This window comes from Embiotoca jacksoni, unplaced genomic scaffold, assembly GCF_022577435.1.
Source record: "Embiotoca jacksoni isolate LCO1_2020_lvr unplaced genomic scaffold, fEmbJac1.0.p SCAF_15, whole genome shotgun sequence".
Classification (NCBI taxonomy): Eukaryota; Metazoa; Chordata; class Actinopteri; family Embiotocidae; genus Embiotoca; species Embiotoca jacksoni.
The window spans coordinates 4676076-4700505 of NW_027185285.1; the positions used below are offsets into that span (position 1 = coordinate 4676076).

Genomic DNA, 24430 nt, shown 5'->3' on the forward strand with positions numbered 1-24430 from the left:
GTGTTTGAATCACTCCCTGCAGACAGACCAGTGTCACAGCACTCCTTGTTACTTGATTTCCCACACAGGTCATCTGATTGAGACCTGATAAAACGAGCAGGGCATCACTTTGAAATTAATATTATCTCTGTTTATGATAACCATAAAAAAATTAATTAAAAAAAGCTGCTGATGAGCAGCTAATAAAAGGTGATAAATTATGCGGTTCAATATCCTCTTAAAACCACGTTAGCACTTCTTTGTTATGTTTTTTTAAAGTGCCTCAAAAATATATATGTGATTAGTCATTAGTAAGTCTGAAGTGACAGTAAATATTTATTTTTCTGTTGTTGGTTGTATTTTTCTCACTTTGTTTACTAGAAACTGCTTTTCTAACGCAGCTTAGTTCGTTTTTTTAGTTTTTGATTGATATGAACTACTAAATCATGAAGGATTCCTCGTATGCGGAAAAACTTATTTGGCAAAAAAATAAATAAATCCCATTTTAATTCTGACTGTAAAACACAGAGACGTCACCGGTATTGGTCATGATCGATTTTTAGTAAACGTAATACTTTATTAAGTTCTCTACGGTATATCTTTTATAACAAAACAAAGAATTATAAAAAAAAAAAAGAAATGATTTGCTCAAAACAACATAAAATAGTAGTTTAGCTTTAGTGTCTTTAACCTAGGATTGATTGGCAGCCACAATAAGGTAAAAACTATCTACGTACATGTTCCCAAGATTCCCTTTTCACAATATACAGTTACACAGTCGTGTTGACGAGGCCGCCTGAAGGGCTGAGCGGTCAAAAGCCACAAAAGTGACACATCTTCACGCCAACGGGAAAGATTTCTGTGAGACATGTTAAATCCTTTTCATTTTTAGGACAGGACTGCCGAGTTCACAACACTGTCTGAATCCAAATCACCTCAGAAATCAGAAATTTGAACATAATTTTATTAACTCTCGCAAGGATACCGAAACAAGATTCAAATGACCCATTTACCCTGAAAAATACCAGCCGCCGTTTCAACAGGAGACAAGTAAATATAATGTCCCCATCCATCGCTAAACTCCATCGCGCTGCAGAATGTCCCCATGCGTCCACTTTAGTTTTAAGGTCTCTCCGTTTTCTTCATCGCCTTGAGTGAGAAAAAAAGAAAAAGAAATAGGACTGTAACAATTCGTTAGACGACAACATCGTAGGGAAAAGTTAGGATAAGATTTCACATACCTGTTTAAAAATCTGGATACCGAGGTAGTTCTTTGCCATGTTTCTCAGGTTGGACTCTCCACCCACCTTGCATCTGACATAACCATACAGGTTGGCCCATTGCAAAACCAAGCCCATTGTTACCACAGCCTGGGGGGGGGGGGGGGGGGGGGGGGCAACACCAGGAACAGGAATCAGACATGAGACAGTTTTTAGCAGCTGACAGAAATTCGTGTGACACAAGCAAATAGGAACTTTGAAACTGACCAGCCATTTAATCTTCAAAGAGAAAATGGTGCTGAACACAAAAAGGATCCAGAAGATGGGGCACACAACGAGTCCGAGCCAGAAGATCCGTGATTCAGCACTGGACGTGGTGTTCACTCTTTCCGCCTGTTGAGAAAAGTACGCAAGATTTAATTTCACTGTATTAAAGGGATAGTTGGGATAAACCCTCTTTTTTTTTTCCTTTTTTTTTTAAAAGAGGGGTTTGTGTAACTTTGTGGTGTTCAGTATCCGAAATAATACCAACTTCACACAATAACACACACACAAAAAAACCCACTAACCAATGGTTGCAAAGACAGACCAGCAATTCCCAAATTCTGTGAGGTAAAATGACTGTTTTTGTCAAAGGAGTCTGGTGGATTTCAAGAGAGCCTAGATGGATGTTAGAGCTACAACTCCTTGCCAGCAAGGGTTGTTTGATGAGATCCCGCTTACCTTCTTTGACTCAAACACCCAGTGGTTCTTCCCATTATCATCCACTTGATTCCACCAGCGAAGGCCCACCAACAGTCTGCCAGATACATTCTGAGAAAAAAAAAAAAAAAAACACAAAGGAATCTCTGTAGGCTTTTATTTGGTTTAATATAGGCTACACATTATGCACATTATTATTATTATTATTATTATTATTATTATTGTCCTTGTGGTCATACGCAACCTGACCTACTCACCTTAACCGTCCAGAAGTCACACGACAGCAGGAGGATGATGGTGACCATGCAGGCAATGAAACGACTGCTGAAGATGTCGCACAGTAAATAAACCAAGATGGCACTCGTTCGGAAGAAGAGGTGGAAGAAAGAGGCCACAGGATGTCTGAAACACAGATCGACATTTTTATTATTATTATTATTATTATTATTATTATTATTCAGGATTAATATAACGCCTTTGGTCTGACACTTAGCTATAAACCAGAAACTCGTACCTAATTCTAGACTTTCTTAGCCCGATCTTCTCGTCATCTTCACCAAAAAGAGGAGCGTCTTGAGAGTCCTGAAAACGTAAATATGAACGCTAATGCTGAACACACCGAGCCAACTGCTGCCGCAGCTTAGTTTGTAATATCAATCGACATTGGACGAAAATATCAAAGTATGATATGTTAAACATTATTCAAACAAAAATAATCGCTTCTAAATATTTACAAAGTGTACTTTAGGATCGCTTACCGGTCTCAACATGTTGACACCTGACGGATGTATTTCCTGATGACGTGGATGTAAACAAGACAGTGTGCGAAGGACCCTAAAACCACGGAAGTACAGCCTTGAATTTGCCTGATTAAAACCTAAGCCTCGTGGCCTGCTTAAATTAAATATGATTACTATATCAATACTTGACTACTAAACATACATTTAAAACTACAATAAAGAGACATTAAATGACTTGGTGACACATCACCACAGACAAAGCAGACACATTTACAATATTTTAATCTGTCAAACAGTACAGATATTGACAGTCAGACATTTTATGGCCATTATATTCTAGGGAAGAAAGGGTGTCATCAGAAATACCATGAGCTGTCTATTTCACTCACCTTCCTTTAGAATTTCAAACAATAAGAATGGTAGAAAAAAAAAAAAAAAAAAAGTAATATAATGGATGGTGAAAACACAGATTTCATGATGTCCAAATGACAGAAGTTCAAGTTATTCCTCAAGGTTTGTCAATTTCATTGAATGTAAATGCTAATTTTTTTTTTGGTTAGATTAAGTATATTTGTCTTACAAATTCTTGGATGTGGATTCACATGACTTTCCTTTATGTAATGACTCGGATGAGAAAAATAACCTCTAAGTAGGCTACTATCTACCATCCTCTTGGAAACATTTGCAAAATTTAAACGCACGAATATGCAATCTTTCAGAAAATTTAAGATACTTCTTAATTGTCCCTTGTCTTGGCCTTCTTTTATGGCCCTAAAGATTTTCTTTTACTTATCTACTCTCAGTTGTTGCCATGTGTCAACACCATAGACATCTATGGGCAGATGACGTTATTAGTCGCACTGAAATAGAAGGTTTAGTGTGAGACACATTGAACAAGGCATGTGGAACAACAAAAATACATTTAAATGAACTTTTGTTTTTCGGTGCTGACGGCAGGGCAGATATTCTGATAGTGGTTCAAGTGGGAGGCCCACGAGCTAAATTCAGCGACTTGCCCAGCCTGCTAAACCTGTAGCGAAAACAGCTGACAGGACAGGTTCATACCCGTGGTGTTGTCCTCGGGTCGAAATGACTCGCAGCTGTGTTCAACCAAGTTCTATTTTATTTCTATATTTTTATATTTTTTTGGGATCATTGGTTATCATTCTTTAAAGAAACCCTCACAGCCTCCTTTTCACCAATGATCCCCAAAAAATATGAAAATAAAATAGAACTTGGTTGAACACAGCTGCGGGTCATTTTGACCCGAGGACAACACGAGGGATACTTGTGTCTAGTGTAGCTCACCCTGCTAGTTCACGAGTGCTTATGTCAGGAATAAAGGAGAAATTGCCTTCCTTGCAATCCAAGTTTGATGGTTAATAAACTTGAACACTGACCTGGGAATTTGCCCCGGTATTTTGAGATAAAGCCAAATGTGGGGAAAAGCAGGATGACCTTTGAGCATCTACACCTTCATCGGAGTCAGAAGGTTTAAGGTAGTTGCCTTGTTAGTACTATTGATGGAGTACTGGACAGGCCTATGTGCAGGACGAGGGCCCCTGAACCGGTTTCTAAATAAAGTAGCTGTTAACATTTGTGTTAGCAGAGTCAACACAATGACAAGACAACCACAACGACATGCAAAACAATTAAATAGAGATATAAAACCACTAAAAGTGATGTAAAATGGCATAAAAGAGACACAAAGTAACTATGATTAAATGCAAAACAAGTAAAACGTGACTCAAGTGATTCAAAACAAATGCAAACTACTAAAAATAGATGCAGAACCACTCAAGGATTCACAAAATAATTAAAAAGGGATGTACAAACCACTATAGAGAGATGTCAAAGGACTAAAAGTGATATAAATAATGCCAACCTACTAAAACACAGACTCTAAATGACAAACATTATATGCTAAATAACTAAAAAGAGACCTTATATTGTAGTTATTTTAGGTCTCAAACCTCCTTTTGGCCTTGTTTGATGGTGTTGTTAACCAAATGCTGCCACTAGAGGTCTCTATATCATTAAATATGATAACAGTATTCTAATTAGCCTGTCTGAACTCTGCTGTCATGATATTACAAAATTATGTATTACAAAAAAGAAACGAGTCTTAGACACTTAAATACGTGTGTGGGAGGGGGGGGGTGAGAAAATGGGCCGTTTGGTATTTCTGCTTAAAAAAACGACTCGTTTTGAATTAAGGTTATAGCCTATCTATCAATCAGTCAACCACACAAATAATTATCTTTCAAGCAGTAATCCTTCACTAGGTCTTCTAGGATAAGCCACCATTACTATAGTTTTGCATTAGAAAAAACTGCAGCTGTGCCTACCAGCTACAATTAGTAACAGCAGTAATAATAATAATACTAATAATTGTTATTATTAATTCATTATAATGGTGGTGGTACCATGAATCATTCTATTTCACTGAGCTTATTTTACTGTTTGCTTTTATTTTGTGAATACAAAGCCAAAAGCGGAAATCATGTCGTATACAATTAGACAATTTTTATGACGTCTGAAAAAAAAAAAAGTTTTAAAAACATTTACATGTCAATGCACGAACACAATGAGACGACAAAGTGACGGGATGCATATTTTTCTACCTCACACATTTGTACAGAAATAAATCATCAAAACAAACTACAGTTTATACAAAACAGTTATATAATGTCAAAACAGTTAGCTGTACACGCGTGTTCCTGTGCTATAAGCTCAGAAACACCTCAAACAGACTGGCCACTGAATGCATTCGGTAAAAGATGCCAAAGGGCAGTCCCACATTCACAACAGCAGCCCACATGTTGAATTTGTAGAATTCAGTCTCAGCGTCGTGGTCGAACTGGGGACGAGCACCGAACGCAGGCATGATCCACAGCTGTCAGAGAACGAAACAAGAAGATTAGTGTCTAGCAGTGAATTTCAAACATTGAACGTGAGGGAGGGAAAGAGAGAGAGAGGGGAGGGGGGGGGTACTTACTATGATGTTACCCAGCAAGAGAAACGCGCAGACCTCCTTCAATATCCGCCGCTTCCACGACAGTTTGTGCTTGTGCTCGATCGCGTGGCCGTGCGCGGTCGCGTGGCCGTGCACGGCGTGATCCGTGAGCACAGGATTGGGCTTTGTTCCCATGTCTGATTGTTCGAGTCTGCCCAGATCTGTTGGCTGCAGCACATATGGATTTGCAAGCGCAGTGACCGACTGCTCCTCGTGGAAGGGCTGCCGATGCAGACCTTCAATTATAAAAAGGTTCTGCAGGGAAAGCTGGATCACCATCAGCAGAGCCCAGGTCAGGTTGAGCCTGTTCAGGTAACCTTTGGCTCCGGTGGCAATCATGGCTACAATGGTGAAATAGCTGATGATCAACTGTCCCAGTGAGGCTCCCACCAGCAGCCCCACATCCAGGGTACGGGTGGGGTTCTTCTCTGATACGTGCTCCCTGTGGTCCAGCCTGTAGACGGTACCACCGATCACAGTGGAAACTGACATCATCGCCGCTATGATTATATTGATGACAAAGTGCATCATCACAGCTTTGTCTTTCTTGTCTTCCTCAGAGTCAAGTTTTGTCATTATCATCTCGTATACAATAAATGTTGCCAGACCTATGAACACTAAGAGGACCCCCAAAACAGGTCCGAGGAATATATCTTTGAGACAGAATTTGATGATGTGGTGGTCGTCTTCCGCTGCCACCCGACCAACATTTTTCCACATGACGTAGGCCATGGCAGAGGCGAACAGGCTGTACTCGATATTGAATGGGTACAGGTAGTAGTAGGCCTCCTTGAAGATGCTACATGAAGTGTGGCTGCATTTACAATTAGTGTCTCCGAAACCCGCTGTAAGACAGGATATGGCACAGAAAGAGAGAACCGTTAAGTCGGGGTTTCTCGCCGATTGCTTTTTCTACTTGAATTGCTGTATCTGCTTTAATTACCTTTACTGATGTACAAGTTTCGACCAAAGAGTCTCGTGATGTTGGTCAGATAGTCGGGAATTATTGTTTGGTGAACAGACTCGTCAGCAACTGCAGTCATCCATAAAACAAGATTTGTGGAGAGGGTGAGCATCAGTCCACAGCTAGATAATGAGATAGAATGGAGGCAAAAAGGAAACCATGATCAAAGATGGTAACATAAAACCACAAACAGTAACTCTGGACGAGTGCAACATTTAAAATTAGTATTCACCCGAGTGATAATAGGCTTGCTTTTTTACTTCATTTGGTTTCAAATCTAATCTGGTGTATTACAGTTTCCAGCTAAAGCATGATTAATAAATGAGTCGGTTGAAAGTCAAAACGTATGTTGGATGGTAACAATTCTGATAATGAAGTCATGTTTAAATCAAACATGCCCAAAATGCTCTGCTTTTAGCTTTTTAAATATCGATATTTACTGGTTCTATAGGACACTGAATACCTTTTGAGTGTTTGAATGTTCTCTGGCTCCGGGAACTAACGTGTTTTTAAAAAGTTATTTTCTGCCAACCAGACGATTACATAGTTAAATAAGACCTGGCTGAGTAGTCCATAATACAAAATAATTGTTAGTTGAAACCTTTTTACAGTTATTAGAAACAAACATTATATTATAATTTCACCTACCTTTGGTCTAAAAATTAAGGAAAAGGACACAAGGCTGTGACACAACATATTCAAGATATTGCAGTATATCTCAATTATCCAGGAAACGTTCAATTTTTTTTCTGATAACAACTGTTAAAGGATAGGGATTAATCATTAAGTATCCAAAGAAATACCCTCAGGGCTGTTTACACAGTCAGGGAGGGGTTAAAAGAAAGAGACAGGAAATTGCCGACTATTCATCACCTACCATGAAATGTTCTTTTGTAGCTGTATACAGTCTTTGGCATGGATCCACAAAAAGTAGGTCTACAAATGAATTTTTAAATGTTCTTAGTATTTTTGCAACCAGAGTAAATGCAGTATGCTGTTTTTTTTTTTTTTTGTTTGTTTTGTTTTTTTACATTTTTACCTGCACAAGTATGAAAACAAGTTGCACTACAGGAAATACAACCTGAACAGCAGAGTCACAGTGGAGGTACCCCACATAGCTGGCTATCTTGAAAATGTCCATGATGACACTGAGGAGTCCAAAGAGCACAAGTCCTCCTGAAGGAGAAAGAAAAACATAGAACAAAGAGGGGGTGGGGGAGGGTGTCTTAAAATGATCCCCAAAATTGCTGCGTGAATAGAAAGCCTGATTCAAATACAACGTCCTTACCCCTGAGCCACACAGGTCCAGCGTGGCCATCCTTGTAGATGATGGCGTCTTCTTTCTTCACTGTGTAGAATGCATAATAAAGCATCCAGAAGGAGGTGAGGAAGAGGAGGATGATGACGAAAATCTGCATATCGGGGGGGTCGATGTTCACGTTGTCGTAGGTACTGCCGCTGACCAAGGCGCAACCCAGGATCAGAATGTTTACACAGATGATCCCCGACAGCATCCATCCCCAGTTTCGGCCGCGCTCCCTCACGACGTCAGAGGACAAGATGTTCAGGTCGGGCTCAGACGCGCTCCCAGCATGACCCGGCGCATTTATGCTGTTGGACAGGTGGGCCTGCTCCGTCTCCCTGTCTCTGGCCGTCATCCTACATGGTTCACATTGATTACCACTGGTTAGACAGCTGCACTGGCATCCAGTGCTCAAACACATGACTCCCTCTCTCCGCGACCTATTCACAAAGGAGCCGTTTGCCGCATCTGGTCCCAGATGGGACATGACAGGTTTAACGGCTACACCCACTCACAGAGCTCCCGGTGAAGGGAGATCGCGCCCGAATGACACCTTGCCACGACTGCTAAATCAGCATAATTGTCACCCCCGGCAGTGCAAACACAAAAGAGCCGTATCAAATCAACAGGAAGGATTGAATTTCCTCCTCTTCTGGCTACGCTTTTGTACGAGTTAAAAGTGCAGTTTACAGTGGGACTGCGCACAAACATCTTTACATGGATTAGCTGTGCTATTTTCTTCATGTCATCGCCAGTGTCCCTCTCCATCTGTCATAAAATTAGGAACAACATCAGGATAGGTAAAACAGTTGTATAATAATACCGTCATAAGTCTTAACGATTACCAAAGTTGAGCTAAAAAAAAAGCAGTGGCAAGAGGATACCTGTGAGCTTTCCCGATGGAGTGTGACCCTGAGAGCAGTCGGAGCCCTGACGGCTTTTATAAGCCTCGAAATTACATCGAGGTTTATTGTACAAAGAGTCATAAATGTCAATAAATCTGTTGTCAACACCATATTATTACCAAACACAGCATGTTTTGCACAAAATATCCATGTAAAGTTCAAAACATCTTTTGAACTTTACCAGGAAAAACGTCTTCTGACAAATTCCAAAATACAAGAAACCGGTTTCCTTTTCAGATGAACAGCAATTCTTTTTATATGAAAACAACTTTTTATATGAACGCAATCCATTTTTGGCTATAAAAAAAAAAAAATCATAACAGCACGCGCAAAATACATCACAAAGTTAGGGAAAACAAAACTGTATGTAACATCAACCATCAAATCCGCATGCTGACCACATGCAGCTACGCCTCTCCATCTAAATGTCATTTCAGTTCTCTTAATAGGTGTAGCATCTGTTACTCGCTCGTCTGTTTGATTCGGTGCTTGAAGGCAATACTTTGGGTTCTTTAATGCGTTTCACGGCTCGATAAAAGACACGGGCTTCTGTTTTTGTTTTTTTTACACACACACACACACACCCCCCAACCGAATTGCCTGAGGTGTAGTACATGAAAAGCCTGTTAACTACCTGTGCCTATTGTCGTGAAAGTTTCAACCTGTCTGAGACTTCTGGATCAGTATTTAGGCTAATATTTGTATATTTCTCAACAGGGTGGGGCCGAGAGCAGAAGTACTCCTTTATTGCAACGCTCCCTTGTACTGGTGACATCATTCTTTGTCTGCACTGGCATTTCTCTCCAGCGATGGAAGTGAGAACAATGGTTTATTCAGAAGAACAAGAAAAGTCAATAACGGCAGAGTCACTTTGATTCAGCGTGTTACGGTCACAGAAATAATACAGAAGTACGGGAAATACTTTTATATTTCCTGATTCCTTTTATGCTTCCTGGTTATTTGCTGCCGTGGATCGTTTTGTATTTGCATTTATTGAGGTTTATTTTACGGTGTGACGAACACATCTGTGAGAAAAAAAAAAAAGGCCAGCTAAATCAATGTTTTCAGATTTTGTAACATGATGTGGTATGTTTGGTAGCAGCACATTAAAGCAGCAGGTACAAGTCTCTCCTCCAGTGTCTGCTGTAGGCTCATTTAAAGTTTAAATAAGCACTGTAAAGTAGTACTATTTCAACATATCAAAGAATGATGTCTTTTTAAAGTCATTAATGAGAATCTCAAACGCATTACAGGCTATAAACAAGAACAACTTGATCACACACTCCCGAAGGTCTTTATAAAGACATTTTGGTAAGTGTGGCTATAGTTTGGGGAATCACTGTCAGATATGTGTCTGCTTCGGGGAGCTGTTGTTCAGAGAACAGATCGGGGTGCTCGCTGTTTTGGGCTACTCTCCGCCACCGGGAGCACTGTTCCCCGCACTAATGTGCCTCCGTTTTGCGTCCCTGGATACCACCGACGCGCTCCGCCGTGCGCTCCTTCGCGATCCCTCATGATCAGAAGCGACCAACCGGCTCCGGGTGAACGGCGGGGACACAAAACCCTTCTCCCGGTCTGCTTCCGCCACACGCCCGCGTGACGGCGACGACGACGACGATGGTGGTGGCGGTGTTGTTAAAACGGAATGGAGTCGAGCAGGGTGGATTAATTGTGCACCATGAATGACAGGTACCACAAGGCGGCCCGGGACGGCTACCTGGACCTGCTGAGGGAGGCCACTCGGAAGGATCTGAACGCTCCGGACGAGGATGGCATGACACCGACCTTGTGGGCTGCTTATCACGGCAACCTGGAGGCTCTGCGGCTGATCGCGGCGAGGGGGTGGGTACGATTTACGAGAGCGTGTGAGCGAAACGTTAGACGGCACCTACAATTCACAAACAGGTCACCTATCTCCAGTCAGATAATACAGGGTAATAACACCATTTTAGAACAAATTAAAAAAAATAAATAAATAAATAAATAATAATAAATAAATAAAAAAAAAAAAATATATATATATATATATATATATATATATATATATCCCACTCGTATTCCAAACAAATTCCAGTAAAAAAAAAAAAAAAAAAAAAAAAAAGTCATTTAATTTACCTTGATTTTACAACACAGAGTAAAACGATATTTTATACTACTTAAAGGTGTTTTGCGGGCCAAACGTGTAAAAAGTCTGTGCTCGTGCAGTAACAATAAAACACTAACAACGGAGATCAGCGTTTTACAAGTTGCATTAATGACTTGAGTTCAGGACAGCTCCTGACACAACACAATAACCTCAGGCTTTGCTCCTGGATTTAAAAAAAAAAAATTTTTAAAAAGTGTGGAACAAATAAACTGTAGTAACATGATACTGTTGGGCCATGTGTGGAAAAATGCACACGTTGGGCTAGACACTGTATTTCCAGAAAAAAAAAAGAAGAAAAAAATCTCTGTATTCGGCTTTGTGAGCCACATCATATTTTAGACAGATTAATTAAATATTGTTTGTGTTCTTATAACATTGTGATGGCGCTGCAACCCTTATAAGCACCGTCTGGAAGTTATATACTTTGATCATGACAAAGACATCACGGTAGAAGATAGTTTGTCATTTTTAAAGTTATGTGGAAGTATTGATTGTGTAAAATTGAAGGCCATATCGCGAGGCCACAGGCCGAGGTTAAAAGATCAGTTCATTCGAGGATCAGCAGTTCAGAATTGTCCGATTTAGTATTTCTTATTAAATAGACATAACGGCAGACAAGAGTTATATTCCACAACTAAATCACTGTTAGTTGAAATAGTCTTTCAATTGTTTGCTTTGGTCTATTATGGAGAGGCATTGCCTGTTATTGCGCAATCACTAATTTCATAATCTCATTACAAGAGCAGGAAAATGGTTTATTAAATTAACGGCAAATAACATGATTGTAGTTGACGGTATGATGTTACAAATGTTGTTCATACTTCAGCAGAATGTGCAAATGTGATTTGTATTCACACACAACAGCCCCATCTCTCACCATGTCTGGTTGACCTGGTTTATGTCAGCCAGAAAAAAAGGGGCCCATTATGAATCTGGTTAATTGAATAAAGTCTTAGAGGGCCAGCATCGTTCATCATTGTTTAGTTGATAGAATGTAAACCTTCGGTACGAAAGAAATGTTAAAAACATTTATTTTTAAAAGTTTCTTTTTTTCTTTTTTCCTGAAACAGGTGAGCAGCAAACAGAGTAAAGACTATCATCTATAAATTCACTATTTCCCACGAAATAATTGTAAACAAGGCTTTGTTGACATTCAGTTGCTAAGTACATACCTAAGCTCTATTGATAGCAGCTGACATAAACTACCGATTGACATGCGGTACATCATTTAAACATGAATAGCTGTAATAACTCATCTCTGATGTAATGAAAAGACGTTTAATGCTGCTTAACATGGGAAAGATGTCACGCCGGCTATATTTGGCAAGTATATTACACTGGGGGGGGCCTTGAAACTGTCATAGGAAGGAGGACGCAGACGGCCCATAATGTGATAAAGAGCAGGCGAGGGTTATGTGAGCAGACTTGTGGCTGCTGTGGTCAGCATTTTACTGGGACGGAAATAAATTATGACACATAAAGCTATCTTGTTCGATGTTCCCTCACAACGGCAAGCGTGTTCTAAAATCGGAGCTCAGAAAGTGATAAATTATCCCAATAAAGAAATTAAACATAGCTAATTTCTCTTATCTCTCAGTTTACAGCCCTTTATGTTTCTTCATTTATTTAAGCAGTGTTCACAGTGGTTTTTTTTTTTATTTATTTTTTATTTATTGCTGCTTTCTGGGCCGTTTGCCACCTACAGTCCATCGTGCACACTGAGGAGCACTTGTGAACTGCAGTTCACCTCAGTTCTAAACTGGCTTTTTCTTTCTGACCATCTACAACAAATCCAGTCCAGGCAAAATAGGGCAGGGGGCTGAAATCAGAGTGGGACTTCGCTAATCGCTGCTCGACTTTGGTCTGGCAGGTCTGGCACACTTTCCCCGTGAAAACCTTACAACGCCGTGCATCAATAATACATCTGCCCTTTGACAGTAGCTTCACGTCCTTTGCATCAAATATTCAGCAGTCTGTATGTGGCTGCGTTGGAGGACACGAGCAAGACACAAGACAGTTCAGTGAGCATATAAATGCTGTGGGTGAGACACCGGAGACGAAACGAAAAATATCAATTGCAGACATTTTAAGCTTAGACTGTGTCAGTAATATTCATTTGCGGTGGCCAAAAATAAGATGTGTGTAAGGAATAAATCCCATTTTCCTTTGAAAATGACCAAATATGAGTGACCCGCTTTATGAATGACTAGTCCGAACAAAAGGTTGGTGGTGAGCAAACATAAACTTTAATAGATTTGCATATTTGCTTTATTGTAGGAACTAAGTACACAGCAAGAAAGCTTCACACTCATCTGACCTCCAAGTCATGAAGCCAGCTGTAATACTGTGAGGTTTGACTTCAGGAATTCAGTATGACATCACCAGCCATGCACAATTGTGCTTTTTGAGTCAGGCGCCTCCCCTGAAACAGGATACAGGTAGTGTAACTGTAGCGCTGGCAAGCCCGTGCTCATATTACAGACCGGCAGCAACAGTGCCACACGCACAGAGGTAACACTGAGGTCGCGGGCCGACGGGTCGAGTAAACGTTGCTCGTGTTTTTAACTATGGCCCTCCCGTAATATTGAATTCCTCGTGGACCATCTTTTTGAAATCACACCGACCTATTTTCAATTAGTCGCAGCCTTTTAAAATGGTTCGATCCCTACGGAAGGTCAATGGGTTTTTTTTGTTTTGTTTTTTTTCTGAAAAGGCAATGTGGTATTTAGACTTTAAATGATTAAATAAGGTCCCATGAACAACCCACGGATGGTAGGTCAGCGCTGAAAACAATCCAAAAATCGCATTCCTTCTCACGAGTGAGTCGCCCAAACAGCAGCCAGGAAGAAGATCAACCTTTACCCAGAAACTATCTCGGTCTGAACGGGGATGGAAATATTTATGAAATCAATTATTTTTCCTGAGTCAACAGTTGTGTCTAACATCTTTCTTGTGGCCTACAGAGGAAACCCAGACAAGTGTGACATATGGGGGAACACGCCACTCCACCTGGCAGCTGCCAATGGTCACCACAACTGCCTTTTCTTTCTGGTGTCTTTCGGTGCCAACATATGGTGCCTGGACAATGACTATCACACACCGTTGGACATGGCCGCCACTAAGAACCACATGGACTGCGTCCGCTACCTGGATTCCATTGCTACCAAGCAGACGGGCCTCAATCCCAAACTGGTGGGCAAGCTGAAGGACCGGGCGTTTCGTGATGCCGAGCGCCGAATGAAAGAGTGCGTGAAGATGCAGAAGAAGCACCACAAACGTATGGAGCGAAAGTTTCACAGGGAGGCCTCCGAGGCCTCGGCATCAGATGTCATGAGCTTTTCCAGTTACACCGGCAGCTCTATTAGCAACAAGCTACGCAACTTCAACGCAGCCACAGTCAGCGTGCCATATTCTCAGGTTAGCATTCATCTTTAACTTGAGTATCTGGCAGTCGGCCCAGTAGTTGTCGAGATCGTTTGAATCTGAAGCAAAGTGGTCAACTGTTAAAACACACTGACGCCTCTGGGACGTCGACACATTTCAAAGCACGTACATCAACTAATACCGACAGCAAAAATACAAATCAAACTTTTGTCGGGGCTAATGTGAAATATGCAACAACAACAACAACAACAACAACAACAAAAAATCTTTCAAATGTCATCCTTTGATTTGTGATTGTGCCTCATCGCTGTGTTATTCTTGTCCCGCCAGGTGACTCTCCATGCCACGAACCGAGGGAAGACAAAAATCCAGAAAAAGCTGGAGAGGAGGAAACAAGGAGACGGCACCTTTAAAATCTACGAAGACGGAAGGAAGAGCGTGCGCTCCCTCTCTGGGCTTCAGCTGGGAAACGATGTCATGTTTGTCAAACAAGGAGCTTACGTCAGCCCAAAGGACCGCAGCCGGGTCAACGTTCGTGACATGTTCCCCCGAGACAACGACGACGCCATTTCACGTGCCATGAGTGAGCCGGACCTCCACGGGCCGGACGTGGATTACTCCGAGATCAGCACCGACTCCGGGCACGATTCCTTGTTCAACCGACCCGGTCTCGGCACCATGGTCTTTCGAAGGAACTACGTGAGTGGGGGGATGTTTGACCTTGGCGGTCGAGGTCCAGCCAGCACGTACCGGTCGGGCGACGATGTGCGTTTACGCAGTCGGCTTCAGCAATACCCAAGTCTGGATGAAGACAGCATTGGCAGCGCACGCAGCCTGCAGGAGAGAAACGTGGAGGACTTGCCTTGGGAGGAAGTCGAGCTCGGGCTGGACGACGACGACGAGCTCGACTCGAGCCCTCTGGACGTCTTCCTCGCCACGCAGAGCATGAGCGAGTTTTTCTCCATCTTCAAGAGGGAGAAGATTGACCTCGCGGCGCTGTTGCTGTGCTCTGACCATGACCTGAAGAGCATTCATATCCCCTTGGGGACGAGGAAAAAGATCTTGGATGCCTGCAAGAGACGGCTGGAGACCATAGAGGACCCTGACTGCATCGAGGACACAGAATTGTAAGTGATAATATTTCAATTATTCAAGTGTGGTGACGTAGTTCAACCGATCACATATAGTTTGTAATGTCTTCTCTGTACTCCGGCATATAGAACTAGAGGCCTTCAAACATATATATATATATATATTTTTTTTTTTTTTTTTTAATAAGATATTTATGTTCAAAGGTGCTTTGTGGAGTTTCTTGTAAAAAAAAATTAAATTAAATTTTTTAAAAAAGCACCATTACTGGCTGATAATTGGACGAGTTCAGCCTGTTATCATGAAGTAACTTACTTATTATTTACATAATCGTACTTTTTTTTTAACCAAAATCATGATCTTTTCCGAACCCTGACCAAGCAGTTTTGGTATAACCCTAACCAAGTAATATTTTCACAATCCAAACACTTTAGTTTTTGGGTGGCAAAACCTAAGTCACCTTACTTTTTCCACCCAGGCGAGGCAAAACGTGACACTGACACGGTATCCTGCAGTGGACTGACGCTCGTATTTCATGCTCTGCTGTGGTACTGGGTTAAATGGTTTTAATTTAACCAGCATGGATGTGCACGAGCACAACAACAAACAAACTCATAACCCACTTATAAATCATTACTCGATAGCGCCACTAGTGGTCAAAAACTCCAACAGGCTATCTTTAATATGTGAACGCAAATGATGACTGACTGATATCCAAGACTCACAGACATCAGGAAACTGACCTGGCAGGCCTGTAGTAAAGCCACCTTTACTTTTTGGTTTATTTGGTTGGATTTTTTTTTTTGCCTTCAGTCTGGCCTTTATCAGTGAAACATATGCTCAGTTTGGACTGAGGTCAGACGACTGACTTTATCAGTCAAAAACATTCCACCCCAAAGAAATGCTTGCCTGGTCTGCATATTTACTATCCTGTTGAATTATATTAAAAATGAAGAATAACGGATCAAAAGGGCTCTGGACGTGGACGTCCTCAAAAAATCCTTTAGACGAACACGTCAACGTACTAAATTTATACTTATGATTGAAACTCATGCTGAAATAGCGCCAAGATGAAAAAATATGGAACTGTCCAAATAGGTATGGACTGAAATGTTCATTTTCTTTCTTCTTTTTGCGCTCGAGCGACTGAGAAAATCTCTCACGGGGGGGGGGGGGGGTCTTCCCTCGTAGATTATGTGCATTCTTTTCTTGTCTTTATCCTGTTCTGCAGATAGTACAAGTTTTGGATGGTCATCCTGCTGCGTGCTCATCCAGAATTGAAAGGTCAGCGGAGCATTGTGGGAGGGAATGTCGCATACGGGGCGGGGGAGGACTTTGATGATCCGCCGCTCGTGGTGACTCGGTGGTAAGAAAGCGGAAAGGCCACTGTCGAGGCGAGACGCGCGAGGTAAATTCTTCACGGGATTCTTTACCACCTCATGTGCCTGCATTGCTTGTGCCTGTGTAGTTGCTTCAAAGAGTGTTTTGTCATGAGTACATTTACGAGAATCTAATTGTAATTTTCAATAGCAGTATATTGAGCAACTTTTTTTTTTTTTTTTTTTTTAACACAGTCATATTTAATCTCTGTACATGTTTACATAGAGCAAGCCATCTCGCTCCAAGTGGGGCTCAGTGCTAATAAAGGCCAATTTTTCATTGACAGTAGTGTTCTGATTTACTGTTGTATTTTAAACTGTGAAAACTCTATTTTTTTTTTTTTTTTAGATAATTTGTTAGTACACCATGACTATAAGATTACACAAGGAGAATTATGAACCTTTGTATGTCTTATGTAAATCTTGCTAAAATACAGCAGTTTTCCAATCGTGTGTACTTCTAGCGTTTTAATAATGTAAATCTGCACAGTAGCACACAATATGTTAATGTTTACTATCTCAACTTTTTTGAGCAGCTTTAGCTGGATTTGACTGTAAATACAAAAAAAAAAAAAAAAAAAAAAAAAAAATGTTTCCAGTGCTGTTAATTGCTGATATTATGTATCCATGTACCTTTGTGTGCCTTATTGAGCTTTTCATCCTGCTATGATTCATCTGTTGGTCAGACTGAGGACTTGCAGGATACTGTAAGATGCGCCTGTTTCACTGCTGGCACCGACTCGGCTTAGCTCGCTTTTCTGGTTTTCCGATGAGCAAAAGTTGTCGATAGTACTTGTTACAATTTTTGGAAACGCATCCATCGGGGCTCCAAGCGAGCTGAGTCGATACTATTGCCAACGTGAAAACGTAACCGGCGCCAGACCTAGGGGTGTCTGGACCGGTAACATGTGACCCACAGGCTGAACAGCACTGTGGATCTGTGGTTCACTGCGGATCAATGAAGAAACATACGATGAGGTGACGTCTTCATCAAGCCAGCGCCATTTTATTGACTCTATATCAAAATATTTTCCTATGCTACACTCGTACATTAGTATTCAAAACAATAGGAAAATACAGAAAAGTGCAAATAAAATATCAGTCATTAGAAAAATAAATAATATTCTTCCTGCTACTCAAATAAAATGTATGACTATCAAAAAATACCAGCGATCACAACAACTCGTACTCCGTTGGCAAAAAAGCACAACATGGCGGTTGGTGGCGGCAACGGCTGAACAGCAATACAAAAGTAACTCTAAACAACATTTTATGGTGAAACTCATTTCTAAACACTGAAAGCTGTAACATTTTAAGGAACATGAAAATACGTACAGTGTTTTCCCCCTTCCTGATTTCCAATTTTTTTTGCACGTCTGTCACACTTAAATGTTTCAGATCATCAAACAAATTTAAATATTAGTCAAAGATAACACAAGTAAACACAGAATGCAGTTTTTAAATGAAGGTTTTTATTATTAAGGGAGAAAAAAAAAATCCAAAGCCACATGGCCCTGTGTGAACAAGTGTTTGCACCCTCCTGTTAAAACATAACTTAACTGTGGTTTATCACACCTGAGTTCAATTTCTCTAGCCACACCCAGGCCTGGTTACTGCCACACCTGTTCTCAATCAAGAAATCACTTAAATAGGACCTGAAGTGAAGTAGACCAAAAGATCCTCAAAAGCTAGACATCATGCCGAGATCCAAAGAAATTCAGGAAGAAATGAGAAAGAAAGTAATTGAGATCTATCAGTCTGGAAAAGGTTATAAAGCCATTTCTAAAGCTTTGGGACTCCAGCGAACCACAGTGAGAGCCATTATCCACAAATGGAGAAAACATGGAACAGTGGTGAACCTTCCCAGGAGTGGCCGGCCGGCCAAAATTACCCCAAGAGCGCAGCGACGACTCATCCGAGAGGTCACAAGAGACCCCACAACAACATCCAAAGAACTGCAGGCCTCACTTGCCTCAGTTGAGGTCAGTGTTCATGACTCCACCATAAGAAAGAGACCGGGCAAAAATGGCTGCATGGCAGAGTTCCAAGACGAAAACCACCGCTGAGCAAAAAGAACATTAAGGCTCGTCTCATTTTTGCCAGAAAACATCTTGATGATCCCCAAAACTTTTGGGGAAATACTCTGTGGACTGACGAGACAAAAGCCAAACTTTTTGGAAGGTGTGTGTCCCGTTACATCTGGCGTAAAAGTAACACCGCATTTCAGAAAAAGAACATCATACCAACAGTAAAATATGGTGGTGGTAGTGTGATGGTCTGGGGCTGTTTTGCTGCTTCAGGACCTGGAAGACTTGCTGTGATAAATGGAACCATGAATTCTACTGTCTATCAAAGAAATCCTGAAGGAGAATGTCCGGCCATCTGTTCGTGACCTCAAGCTGAAGCCAACTCGGGTTCTGCAGCAGGACAATGATCCAAAACACACCAGCAAGTCCACCTCTGAATGGCTGAAGAAAAACAAAATGAAGACTTTGGAGTGGCCTCGTCAAAGTCCTGACCTGAATCCTATTGAGATGCTGTGGCATGACCTTAAAAAGGCGGTTGGTGCTGGAAAACCCTCCAATGTGGTTGAATTACAACAACTCTGTAAAGATGAGGGGGCCAAAATTCCTCCACAGCGCTGTAAAAGACTCATTGCAAGTTATCGCAAATGTGGGTTTAGATTTTTTTTTTTTCTCCCTTAATAATAAAAACCTTCATTTAAAAACTGCATTTTGTGTTTACTTGTGTTATCTTTGACTAATATTTAAATTTGTTTGATGATCTAAAACATTTAAGTGTGACAAACATGCAAAAAAAAAAAATAATCAGGAAGGGGGCAAACACTTTTTCACACCACTGTATATATGCATATAAAATCATTTCTCAAAGTTACACAAAATTACATTCACAACCCCGCTTTACTACATGTAGCGGCTAACTGGCATCTTAACCGCGGCCGTTACTCTCGGCAAATTCACTCGGTTTAGCTACACACTCCGACGTCTCACATCTATCACAGTCATCTCGAAACACAGCAAAGTTGTTCCTGAAATATTCACCTTCGTGTGACAGTAAACTTAAAGAGTCGTAAACATATTTTACAGTACTTGTGGAGCGATGAAGACCCATACGATGAGGTAACGTCTTCATCAAGCCGGCGCCATTTTATTCAGACTCGCGCTACGTTGGGCTTGAAGGGAAACTTCACGATGCGTTCAAGTACACTCGGTTAGCGTAGTTTCCTCAGTGGTATCTCCAAAAAATAAGAACGGTGTCTGTTTCATAATAAAAAACAAAAAACTTTACTACAGCGTTTTCAACCTATTACACTCCCCCCTGCTTCAAGAGATGTCTCCGGACATCCAGAACCAAACTAACGCACGTAACGTCCAGTAGTCAGGAGTCAAGAAAGTTTGATGGTCAATGCACAGTCCTTGTACCAGTGCAGGTAAATGTCTTTAGTCACTGCGTACGTCGTCACAAGTCTTAACATGTCCACACTGGTGTAGGGTAGATAACACGGTCCATGAACAGCTGGGTAAAAGGGGCACGGGACACGGGCAAACGTCAGGTTTGCTCCCGGGCCTCCAGGGCTGATATGAAGGCTGTCCCGAGGCGGGTACGCGTGAGCATTTCTCGAGGTTTCATGGCTCGGGTTGACCTCCTCACCGGTGGCTCTTCCCCCCTCTGATGGCTCTGTGACAAGCCCACTTGTGTCTACCTGCTCCTCTGAACTTGCCTCCTCCACAGTGCCATCCCTTGCCGGTTCCTCCTGTAGTTCCTCAGCCGGCGGCGCAGCAGACGGAATCTCCGGGATCTGAGCTCGCGTCCCCGCCCGGTGAAGCGGGTGCTGAACGACGTGAACCTCCTGTCCGAAGCTTCGGGGGAAGGCTTGTCGTCCAGTACGTCGTCCAGAGAGCGGGGGCAACCGGAGTACCGTCACCATGGCCACTGTCAACCCACGGCGGGTGCAAGGTTTTTTAAGACGCAAAAAGAGACTTTCTGATTTAAGCGCAAGTCAGCCGGTGACAGTTGCAAAGTTCGATTCGAAGATGGCGGCGCAGCTCACGACGCTGACGACCCGAGTGAACCAGAGCTGTACGACCCGATTGTTGATTACGATCAGAGGCGAGAAATCGGGAGCCCCCCGGAGGATGACGGTGTGGCCCATCTCCTCCTCCTCCTCCTCCTCCTCGACGGTCTACTCGAGCAACACGCTGTGCCGAGGTGCCGGAGAGGGCGGAGCCAGTGAGACCACACCGCTCGTGACAGCTCATCAACAGCGACGCTCCACTCCACCTCACCGTGACCGCAATCGTCCAGGCAGACTTTCAACGACACCGACCGCAGACGTTCCAACTCGTCCGCCGATTGTGGACGGAAGCATCCACTCACTCTCGTCGCCCGCGGCGTCGGCCGAGTCGCTCACAGCAGGCGGCGGCGGCGCTTCCCTTGGCGGGGCGAGTTCGTCTTCCGGCGTCGGGAGACCGGGGGTATTGAAGGTTTTTTTGCAGAGAGTTTAAGCTACACGGTGGACCAATCTCTGACGTTGGTTCTGAGATATCTTGCGGTAATCTTTGTAAAAAAAAATAAATAGATGAAGGTTTGTGCAGGGAGGTTTTACCGAGTCAGAAGTAATTCGCTGTGCGATTAAGATCGTCAAACCCGGTACATTCAGAGAAATGTGAACAAACAAAGGTGACTTGACTGCCGGTGAGCTACAGCGGTTCCTCCGGGCGCATGTTGAAAATAGCGCTGAGCTTTTTCAAGAGCCAAGTAATGCTAAGCAGCGCGACAAAGAGAGCCCGCAGCAGCTTTTGTACGGAACCATGGGTTTAAAACGGCGTGTTTCGTTCGAGTCTCAACGGCCTGGTGCCGAGTCGAGCCACGACAAAAAAGCTCGCTCAAGGTACCTTCCTCCACACGCCATACCGAGGGTTAAATGAGGAAAAACAGCCTGCGTTAGACGTGACCTCAAACCCCTCCTAACTGATTTGCAGGTTAGCGATGACTTTCTGTTAGATCAAGTCACCAAGTCTGCCAGTGAGGAGGCAGACAGACTGAAACGCCGAGGCACGGCAGCTGAGACCCGACCAGTGACTATTAACGCAGCTCGGCTCGACAGCAGTGACTCGGATAAGCGAGCTAAAGTTGACACTGAGTTGCAGGCTAATCGTGCCGCTATCAAGAGAACCGACCGCACAAGTGTCATCGCTGACCAAACACGTGGCCCAGACGGTGAAAACGGCAGACAGTGTGACGCCCGGGGACCTTTGTTCATCAGCAGGCCGTCCCGCAGCACCAACATGCGAGACCGGGGGGTCGACGCGGTCGCTGTGCACGGCGGAGCAAAGCGAGCTGCCCTCGCTGTTTTGTTTGTGGCCGAGCAGGACGTCGCGCCGTCGGCTGTCTGCGGATGGGAGGTTTCGGGAAACGGGATAAGGTCGCTGGAGAGGGGCGGCCAGTGACCGAGACAGCCGAGGAGCCCTCGCCACTAGCCGGTCACTCTAAAATAACAAACACAACGCGTCCACCACAACCAAGGAAAACGGCTAGCGCAATTAATAGGAAAGCGACGTATGGTCTCACGTGCTATCGATGGAGTCTTTTTCCAGATGTTACTCGACTCAGGAGCTCAAGGGACTATGGTGGGGAGAGCCTGGATGGAAAAAAAAGTACCCCCCCCCCCCATGTTCAAATCCAGCCACTCCAATCCCTACTTTCAGACCTATCTTTGGAGATTACTGCCGCAAATGGCACCGATGTCCCCTTCGATGGATGGGCAGATGTCGAGCTCAAGGTCTGCAGTAAAAATCATGGACATGTTACCATACAAGTGCCATTATTAGTCAGTCATAACTGTCTAAGCTGTCCACTTTTAGGCGGTAAATGTCCTAGCGGAAATAATCGAAACAAACAAAGAACAACCGGATGAGATTGATGTTTCTGCTTTACTCAAAGAAGCTTTAAGCATCAGTGACAGTGCGGTGGCAGCTATGGTTTCCGCTTCGCAAGTCTTGACCCGTGACGAGGCCGCGTTTGAGTGCAGTGTGAGAACAGGGAAGAGAGGTGTAACTATTCCTGCTGGAATGATTTGTGAGGTTAAGTGTAGAGTGAAGGAATGGCCCAGGGGTGGGGCTATGCTCTTTCAACCCAATGTTTTGTTTAACTGTCCTGAGGGATTAGAGCTATTTCCAGCCTTGGTCGATGTTCCAAGTGGGCGTCCACAAAAGTTGTTAAAAAAAAAAATCCCTGTTCAGGACCCCACTAGACATGATATCCACCTCACAAAGAGAACAGTTCTAGGCGCTGTGGAGGAAGTTACTGAAGTGAAACCAGTTAACTGTTTTCCAGGTGGTTCAGAGACAACGTGCCATCCCACTGTAAACTCAGCGCAGCTAAAAAACAGATAATCAGAGACAAAGGAGTGATGAATGTGAGACTAAAAACATGACAGGAAAGAAATGGCACCCACCTGTCGACGTATCGCACCTGGAAGAGGATGAACAAAAAATAGTCAGCGACATGTTGTATGAAGAGTCAGGTGTGTTTGCCAAGGACGACTCGGACATCGGTTGCATTCCAAACTCGCAGCTGACAATCCACCTAAAAGGATGGAGCACCAGTCCAAGCATCCTACAACTCTGTTCCTAAGCCCTTGTACAAAGAGGTAAAGGACTATGTTCAAAACCTGCTCAACCACGGCTGGATCAGGAAGTCCACCTCACCCTACTCGTCCCCGGCGGTCTGCGTCAGAAAAAAAAAAGACAAGACCTTGCGTCTGTGCGTTGACTTTCGGGGCGTGAACAGCAAAACTGTCCCCGACCCGCCACCCTCTTCCACGCACACAGGGCCTGCTGGACAACCTGGGGGGAGGGGGGGGGGTACTCGTGGTTCTCAATACTCGGCCAAGGCAGCGCTCACCACCAGGGTTTTGTTGATGAGAGTTGCAGACACGTGACCGCTTTTAGCACGGCGTGGGGGCTATACGAGTGGATCCGCCTCCCATTTGGCCTCACCAACGGCCCCCGGCCGCATTTCAAAGGTACATGGAGGGAGTCCTTGACGGCCTAAGGGACGAGTGTTGCTCTCCACATTTGGACGACGTGCTCTGTTACTCCAACAACTTTCATGACCACGTTGATGATCTGAGGCGAGTGCTCCGCCGCCTACGAGAGCATGGTGTTAAACTACGCCCAACGAAATGTGAACTATTTAAAAAAGAAAAGATAAGATATGTAGGGCGTCTAGTGACGAGTGAAGGTATCCAGATACACCCTAAAGATCTTGAAGCTGGTCACCATTTGAAGGATAGAGAGCCAAAGAATGTGGTAGAAGTTAGAGCCCTCCTGGGGTTTCGAGGCTATTATAGAACCTTCATTCAAGACTTTTCTAGGATAGCCAGGCCATTGTTTAATCTCATAGAAGGCCCAAGTGAGTCTAGCCAGAAACTCATCACAACTAGATCTAAGAAGACCCAGCCTAAGGGCAAAAATAATGGCCAGCTCTCATCCAAAGCACCTGTCCAGAGGACACCGGAACACAGCGCCGTGGTGTCGCGCCTTGTTGACATGCTGAGCAGTCCACCCATCTCGGCCTA

At 43.2% G+C, this 24430-nt stretch overlaps 3 protein-coding genes across 5 annotated transcripts; 1 reads left to right on the forward strand and 2 right to left on the reverse strand.

Moving 5' to 3' along the window:
* Positions 1–531: 531 nt before the first annotated feature.
* On the reverse strand, positions 532–2705 carry LOC138197959 (Golgi apparatus membrane protein TVP23 homolog B). The gene is made up of 7 exons (XM_069149027.1): positions 2660–2705; positions 2416–2483; positions 2159–2303; positions 1923–2012; positions 1467–1592; positions 1221–1349; positions 532–1128 (listed from the first exon to the last, which is right to left on the reverse strand). Exons 1-7 carry the CDS (start codon positions 2669–2671, stop codon positions 1102–1104), a joined length of 597 nt encoding a protein of 198 aa, XP_069005128.1. The 5' UTR covers positions 2672–2705; the 3' UTR covers positions 532–1101.
* A 2408-nt stretch (positions 2706–5113) lies between these two features.
* Positions 5114–8345, reverse strand: LOC138197653 (proton channel OTOP2-like). Of its 2 annotated transcripts, none has more exons than XM_069148510.1 (6): positions 7910–8345; positions 7661–7797; positions 7499–7557; positions 6601–6743; positions 5640–6502; positions 5114–5537 (listed from the first exon to the last, which is right to left on the reverse strand). In XM_069148510.1, exons 1-6 carry the CDS (start codon positions 8343–8345, stop codon positions 5367–5369), a joined length of 1809 nt encoding a protein of 602 aa, XP_069004611.1. In that variant the 3' UTR covers positions 5114–5366. The 2 variants fall into 2 exon arrangements, with proteins under 2 accessions (XP_069004611.1, XP_069004612.1); XM_069148511.1 differs by having other exon boundaries at positions 7703–7797; positions 7910–8330.
* A 1967-nt stretch (positions 8346–10312) lies between these two features.
* On the forward strand, positions 10313–17280 carry ush1ga (Usher syndrome 1Ga (autosomal recessive)). Of its 2 annotated transcripts, XM_069149031.1 has the most exons (4): positions 10313–10671; positions 13939–14392; positions 14690–15486; positions 16680–17280. In XM_069149031.1, the coding sequence occupies exons 1-4, from the start codon at positions 10508–10510 to the stop codon at positions 16681–16683; spliced, it is 1419 nt and encodes a 472-aa protein (XP_069005132.1). In that variant the 5' UTR covers positions 10313–10507; the 3' UTR covers positions 16684–17280. The 2 variants fall into 2 exon arrangements, with proteins under 2 accessions (XP_069005132.1, XP_069005133.1); XM_069149032.1 differs by lacking the exon at positions 16680–17280 and having other exon boundaries at positions 14690–15490.
* The last annotated feature ends 7150 nt before the right edge of the window (positions 17281–24430 follow it).

Bases quoted from the DNA above. Each gene is read 5' to 3' on its own strand.
- LOC138197959 (XM_069149027.1), bottom strand. The intron at 2,304-2,415 runs GTACGAGTTTCT...TCTGTGTTTCAG, and splicing joins CTAAGAAAGTCTAGAATTAG to ACATCCTGTGGCCTCTTTCT. The intron at 1,350-1,466 runs GTCAGTTTCAAA...CCCCCCCCCCAG, and splicing joins CTTTGAAGATTAAATGGCTG to GCTGTGGTAACAATGGGCTT.
- LOC138197653 (XM_069148510.1), bottom strand. From the start codon at position 8,345: ATGTGTTTGAGCACTGGATGCCAGTGCAGCTGTCTAACCAGTGGTAAT. The intron at 6,503-6,600 runs GTAATTAAAGCA...CCTGTCTTACAG, and splicing joins AAACTTGTACATCAGTAAAG to CGGGTTTCGGAGACACTAAT. The intron at 5,538-5,639 runs GTAAGTACCCCC...GTTCTCTGACAG, and splicing joins TCTTGCTGGGTAACATCATA to CTGTGGATCATGCCTGCGTT.
- ush1ga (XM_069149031.1), top strand. From the start codon at position 10,508: ATGAATGACAGGTACCACAAGGCGGCCCGGGACGGCTACCTGGACCTG. The intron at 10,672-13,938 runs GTGGGTACGATT...TGTGGCCTACAG, and splicing joins CGGCTGATCGCGGCGAGGGG to AGGAAACCCAGACAAGTGTG. The intron at 14,393-14,689 runs GTTAGCATTCAT...TTGTCCCGCCAG, and splicing joins TCAGCGTGCCATATTCTCAG to GTGACTCTCCATGCCACGAA.